This window comes from Schistocerca cancellata, chromosome 1 (genome assembly GCF_023864275.1).
Source record: "Schistocerca cancellata isolate TAMUIC-IGC-003103 chromosome 1, iqSchCanc2.1, whole genome shotgun sequence".
In the NCBI taxonomy this organism is placed as follows: Eukaryota; Metazoa; Arthropoda; class Insecta; order Orthoptera; family Acrididae; genus Schistocerca; species Schistocerca cancellata.
In genome coordinates, this window is record NC_064626.1 from 911,104,665 (window position 1) to 911,111,817 (window position 7,153).

Consider the following 7,153-nt stretch of genomic DNA (forward strand, 5'->3'; position numbering starts at 1 on the left):
ACTGGTACACCTGTCTAATATTGTGTAGGACCCTCACAAGCATGCAGAAGTGCCACAGCACGATGTGCCATGGACTCAACTAATGTCTGAAGTAGTGCTGGAGGGAACTGACACCATGAATCCGTTAGAGTACTAGGGGGTGGAGATCTCTTCTGAACAGCACGTTGTAAGGTATCCCAGATGTGCACAATAATGTTTATGTCTGGGGAGTTTGGTGGCCAGCGGAAGTGCTTAAACTCAAAAGAGTGTTTCTGGAGCCACTCTCTAGCATTTCTGGAAGTGTGGGGTGTCACATTGCCCTGCTGGAATTGCCCAAGTCCATTGGAATGCACAGTGGACCTGAATGGATGCAGGTGATCAGACAGGATTCTTATGTTTGTGTCACCTGTCAGAGTTGTATCTAGATGTATCAGGAGTCCCATACCTCTTCAACTGCACACGCCCCACACCATTACAGAGCCTCCACCAGCTTGAAAAGTTCTCTGCTGATATGCAGGATCCATGGATTCATGATGTTGTCTCCATACCCGTACATGTGCATCCGCTCAATACAATTTGAAATGAGACTCATCTGACCAGGCAACAGTCCAATATCGGCATTGACGGGTCCAGGCTAGGCATAAAGATTTGTGTCATGCAGTCATCAAGTCTACATGAGTGGACCTTCAGCTCCAAAAGCCTGTATCAATGGAGTTTCATTGAATGGTTTGCAAGCTGACACTTTTTGATGGCCCAACATTGAAATCTGCAGCAATTTGCGGAAGGGTTGCACAGATCTCTTAAGTTGTCATTGGTTCTATTCTTGAGGATCTTTTCTGGCCGCAGCAATGTCGGAGATTTGATGTTTTACCAGATTCCTGATAGTCACAGTACACTCACGAAATGGTCGTACAGGAAAATCCCCACTTCATCACCACTTCAGAGATGCTGTGTCCCATTGCTTGTGCATCAACTATAACACCACATTCAAACTCACTTAAATCTTGATAACCTGTCATTGTAGCAGCAGTAACTGATCTAACAGCTGCACCATACACTTGTTGTCTTATATAGGCATTGCTGACTGCAGTGCCATTTTTCTGCCTGATTACATATCTCTGTATTTGAATATGCATGCCTATACCAGTTTCTTTGGCACTTCAGTGTAAAAATAGCTGGATGTAACATTTTGTTGGGATATGCAATAGGATGAGCATATAGATCTCAATTGTGGATAAAGCAAGTGGTAAATTTTGCTTTATTGGTAGAATACTGGGTAAGTACAATCATTCTACAAAGGAGATTGCTTCCAAATAACTTTTGTGATCCATTCTAGAATATTGCTCAAGGCCATGGGACCCATACCAGATATGACCGACAGGGGGTATTGAACATGTGAAGAGAAGAGCAGCATAAATGGTCACAGGTACCTTTAATCTGAGAGAGAGTGTCACAGAGATGCTGTAGAAACTGAACTGGTAGAATCTTGAAGATAGAAGTAAACCATCTCAAGAAAGCCATATGTACGTTCCCTTAGGGATGGTGAGGACAAAAATGGATAAATCATAGCATGCAAGGAAGCATTTTAACAATTATTCTTCCCATGCTCCGTGTGTGCATGGAATGGGAGATAACCCCTAATATGTGCTAACAGTGGAACATACCCTCCACCATGAACTGGACAGTGGGTTGAAGAGTGTAGATATAGATGTTGATATAGATGTAGATGTTAATAGAGAGGCTAATTCAAATCCAAGTTCTCTATAGAATCTGACAGGGGTCATTTAATATCCTACAATCATTATTATTATTGCCGTCTCATATAGAAATAAATATTTTTCTGAAGACATAATGTCCAAATACCTTAAGTTAGTTTCCATTTTTGTGGCATTTCGGTTTTCATGTGCATAAGTTGGAAACTGGTTCAATTAATAATATTTGAGTGTGCAGTTATGACATTTTGGAAAGTAAATTGCTTTCAAAATCTGTTAAAAGACCTTAGTAACATCTGTTTAACTTTTACTGTTTTGCCAGAGGTTAGCAGAGTGCTGAGATAATTAAATTTATTAGTCTTTGTAAAAGCTGTGTTAATAATATACATTCCATTGTCATTTAATATATGGTGAGGGAAGATGAACCTCATTATTTTATCTATAGTCAACTTGAGCCATTTATAGCATTTATTAATTGTGATGTAAGAACTATTAATTAAGTTTCATAGCCAGATAATAGAGCAGTGTCATCAGTGTATGAGAGTATATTAATTTTGATCTTTGTTTGTGCTTCATTTTGTGATAATTTTACTTGGTTGTAGTAATAAACAGAAATGGAAAGACTGAATCCTCTTGTTTGATTCTGGTTTTGATTCCATAATCTTCAGAGGGATGTCTGACTCCCATTTATATTCTGAGTTTCAAGTGTTGAATTTTATTAAATTTATCAATTTTATTGGTACACCAACTTGTCTCATTCATTTCTGTGGCTGAAAACTGATCAGACTTCATGGCTTGAAGCAAATAATATAAATTTGTGGACTAAATTAACATTCATACATTTAAGGGTGCTAATCTTTCTTGTAAGCTTTAGTAGATATTTGTAGATATTCTTCCATTGCTTCTGCAGCTCGATGAACATTTCTTTACTGTTCTAAGGTATAGTGGGCTGGCCATAACTGGCACTTGAACCTATCTCAGAAATTTTTTTTTCAACTGAAATTGGGACCTTGAGCAGTTAATTTATTTTTACACACTCTGGTTTTGACTTCCTCACTTGTAGAGTGGAAAGTCTTTGAGGTACTGGTTATACATCTTTTTATACTTGCTCCTTTTTCAATTTATAATATGTTTTTCACAATTTCACCAGGCACTTTCTAAAGATGAACTTGCAGTTCAGTTTGAAATTGGGCTTTGAATGATTTGATGTATAGTATAATTATTATTATTAGAAGTTTTTTAAGTACCTTAGTTTTGAACTACTTTTACACATTGCAGATTTCTTTTCGATGGTGCAGACAAGCTGTGTACAATGGTACTGCAGAGATTCTTGTCGCCCAGCTCTGTTGCATCAGTGTATTTGCAAGCTGCACAATGCGGACAACCAGAATTGATGACGTGCATTCGACTAGGTGCACTGAGATATTTACTGATAGCTAAAATGCTTCCTACAGAGCGGCAGCATTCTTTCAGATTGTTGCTGCAGTCACAGAAACGAGATATTTTTTTGTCTGATATTTCAAGGCTTCTTAGAAGTGAGCTAACATGTTAAAACTATTAAGTAGCTAATGTTTTTGAGCCTCTTTTACATAAAAGTTTCTCTCTAGTCTGTCATATTGACAGGAATGTAAAATACTAAAATAGCTTATCTCTTTTTTTTATTGTGTTAAGTTTGGTGCTATGTGATAATTTACTGTACCTGATATTTGTAACTGATGTTCCCTGATACACCTTGTGAAGCCAACCATTTGTGAGATTATGGGGATCTATATGAGACAGGGAGTCTGCTCTTAGGATGACATTGTACCTTTTTGAGAAAGTAGTGCACTGTTGCACACAGCTGGCTAATACAGAAGTTATTTTAGTAGGAACATGCTGAGAAGGTTGCAAATGAATCCTTATGTGACAGACAAAATAGTGATGTTTATAATATGGGTAGAGGGAATCTACTTCCAAATTACTGTTGGAAAAATATAGAAAAACATAATTTGCAACCTTTTAGACCGAGGGGCTTTTTCTGCTGGAAGAGTGGAAAAGTTTTGAGGAAGGGAGAATGGCAAGGCTTTGTTCAGTATTTTCTGTCAGAAAGCCACTGTCTCTTTTAATAAATGAGCAATATTTTTTATTTTATTAGATTAATGTAATATTTACAGATGCTGCAGTAATACATAAACACAACACTCTGTCTTTTTGTAGTGGAAGATTACTTTTCCCTTGATTGTTTTCTTTGTGTTGCATTCTTTCAATTCTGTACATTAACCTTCATTATGATACAAAATTAGAGAAAAATATAAAAAGCATTAGGCCATTTACTTTTTGTAATAATGTGCTAAAGATAATAAAATAGTTGAAAGGTTTCCTTTTTAACACTCTAAAAGAAAATGTTAAAAATGTAGTCACACAACACTGCTATTTTATTCAGTACTTTGATACATCCTTATCAGAAATGTATCTTTCATGTTTGCTACTGGAAAGCAGTGAATCATCTGTAGCAGAATGATGGTTTATATAAAGTGAACATCATTCTTTGAAAATCTATAATTTTACAATTCCTCATGATTACTTGACTGGTTTTTTAACCATATATTTATACTTACAGCAATATCCCACTCAAACTATACTGCATTATTCTGAAGACATATTTTGTAAATGCATACGAAGTATCAAAGTCAGAAGTGTAACTTATGTTTAGTGGACCTAACATGAATGTTGGAAACACTGTATGTAATGAAACTTCACAACAGATTAAAAGTTTTTGACTAAACAGTACTTGAATGCAGACCCATACTTACTTATTGGAGAGTGAATGTGTAATGTTTGAAACAATTATGTAGGCTGTGGCTTCATTGTACTAATCTACATCCTGTCTCCCACAAACTCTATGTCAGTAAGCTTTGCGAAAGAACCTCTGCACAGTTTGATAGGAAAGGAGTGCTACCATATTGAGGCTTTAGGTAATGCCATGGGGCATGTTAAGGGAACTCTATTGGTAGAACATTCCCAGTGAAAGGAAAAGTTTAGTGTTCAAGTCCTGACTTGATAGCAGTTCTAATCTGTGAGGAAGATAAATAACAACATTGTAAATGTAGAGTGGAATATGAGCAATGTAATGAGTGTAGAAAACTCGTCAACATGTCATGTCAGCAGTTTCCTTGTGTTCTATCTTCCCTCAAGATTTCTCAAGCTATCTGTTCCTGTGTACTGCATGTCATTACCAGAATGTATCGAGACAAGCTTTCTCTGGTGAAATATTCCTTCTCCTTCTCCTAGACATTGCCCTCCATTTCTTCTTGACTCATGTTCACTTCTCCCACACCACTAAAGGCAATACCTTACACCTGTTAGGCAGCAAGATTGGGGCAATGTAGTTAGGTTTCTCCATACATGTATGCATGTAGTCTGAGAATGAATACAAGTTTCTCAGCTGAGCTAATACATACAAGATTTTGTTTATAGGTATATCCACCACTCTGTGTAAGCCTCCGTAACAGAGTGAGCAGCTATCTGTACTTATTTCTTTAGTTACAGGTACACACATGACTGCAGAGTGAAACTTTCATTCAGAACTGTCTCTGGTATTGAGGATAAGATAACCAATATGTTAATAATTTTTCTGTATTTCATACTCTTTACTACAACAGAAACAACAGTAATGGTCAAATATAACATTTTCACATTTTCATTTAATAAAGGGAGGGAGGGGGGGGGGGGGGGGAGGGAGAGAGAGAGAGAGAGAGAGAGAGAGAGAGAGAGAGAAGAAAAATTCCACTTCTTTTTTTCTCTTTATTGCCAAAGCCAGATTACTGCAACAAAAAATGCAAACCTAAACTTGTTAATATAAATGTGAAAGGCTCCTGTTATAAATATACATAAATTTTATAAGTTAGGAAACAAAGAGAAAATGAGAATACTTAATGCTGCCAGATAAGTACAGTGAATGTGAAGCAATGGAGGAAACAGGTGAAAAGAAATGAAAGAAAGTTTTTAGTATCATTTGGAACACAGAGATGTGAATGCGTTACACTGAAGTATCACCGCAGTTTTTGAGATGACCTCACTTTGCTGAAAGTTACCAAAAAGTCAAAGATCCAATTGCAATCCCAAGTGTGCCACACACTTTAAATTTGTCAGGAAAAACTGTTACTTTTGGTACACAGCACTAATTAGGAAATTTCATCAGGGCCCCAATTTTAAGCCTATGCTAGATACTTCTAGAAGCCATCAATATTGCCTGGAGCATATGCCCTGCTGCACCATCAGATGAAAACCGACATGGAGTCAGAAAGTATTGGAGAGAGGTACAGACAGATAGAAGCTTTGCACCAGTTCATTATGTATGCTTGGAGAGTTCAGCTGCTAGAATGCTGTGTATGGAAGGCAAATTCTAGAATAGTGTTCCAGTTTGACACTCAGTTTTAATATACAATAGACAGTCAAGAATCCGGGTAATTTATAAGACATTATACCAGACATATGTATGAAGAGAAGCGGATGTTGTTATTGTTCTTGTTGTTATTGTGTTGTTATCTTTTCTTTGCATTTATTACTGGAATGCATTTGTTTCCCATAGTCAATAATTCTATGAAAAGGGACTGCTAAATATAATTGTAATGTGTTTGTTAGTGGGAAACAAAATCATAATTATTGCTTTATAATTTTTATTGTTGAGGAAAGTGTTTCAGTTTGGTTGTTTGTTTGTTGCAATAGCTTATACTAAAGTGATACTTAATTGCTTGTTGAGTCATCCTCGTGATTAAACTACCCACTTTTTCGAATGTCTCTCTGACATTTTCATTTGTTTGTGTACTTGAAATGTTTAATTGAAATAAAATGGGCACACATATTGTATAAGGAAGTTTTATTAGTCTCCATTGACAGAACTTATCAGCTGAGCTGTATAATTTTACTAAGCACTTTTCCGCTAGAAATTTGCATGTAACCTGTGCAATTTTACAATTATATATAGTTGTACATTATTTGTTTGAATAAAAATTATTTATACAATTGTTTAGCACCTTCCTCATTGTTTACTCCAGTGTTTATGCTACCATCTCATAGCTTATTTCCTCTCTTCCTCTCCCACAAAAAAATGCTTACACCTACATAACAAATAATGATACGAATTTATCATATTATTGAAGCCCTGAGTTCATGATAGGCTTGTGATAAGTCTGCAAAAAAGGCAGCTTTCGGACGATTTTCAGAGGTAACTAGTAGGTAATACACATATATTCATATATGCACATACATCCATTTGGCTACATTTTCCTGACTACTTTTTATCATCACTGTAGGTCAACTGGGATGGGGAGTTGTGTGAGATGTAGAGAAGAATGGAGCTGGAAGGTGGAGGGATAGGGTGGCTGATAGCTGGGAGGGACGGGCCCTGACTGCAGCACCTTAGACCGCTTGGCTAATCCCGCGTGGCTCCTTGAATTTGTATCTTTTTCACTGGTGGTTCA

General features: G+C 36.7%; 1 protein-coding gene across 2 annotated transcripts in view; it reads left to right on the forward strand.

The window, feature by feature from the left end:
• Nucleotides 1–6,695, forward strand: part of LOC126191186 (armadillo repeat-containing protein 5-like) — a 215,914-nt gene extending 209,219 nt beyond the window's left edge. For both annotated transcript variants that reach the window (XM_049931967.1, XM_049931977.1), the window contains one exon: nt 2,970–6,695. In XM_049931967.1, the coding sequence (XP_049787924.1) occupies nt 2,970–3,243 (274 nt within the window). In that variant the 3' untranslated portion in view covers nt 3,244–6,695. The remainder of the gene's footprint in view (nt 1–2,969) is intronic.
• The last annotated feature ends 458 nt before the right edge of the window (nt 6,696–7,153 follow it).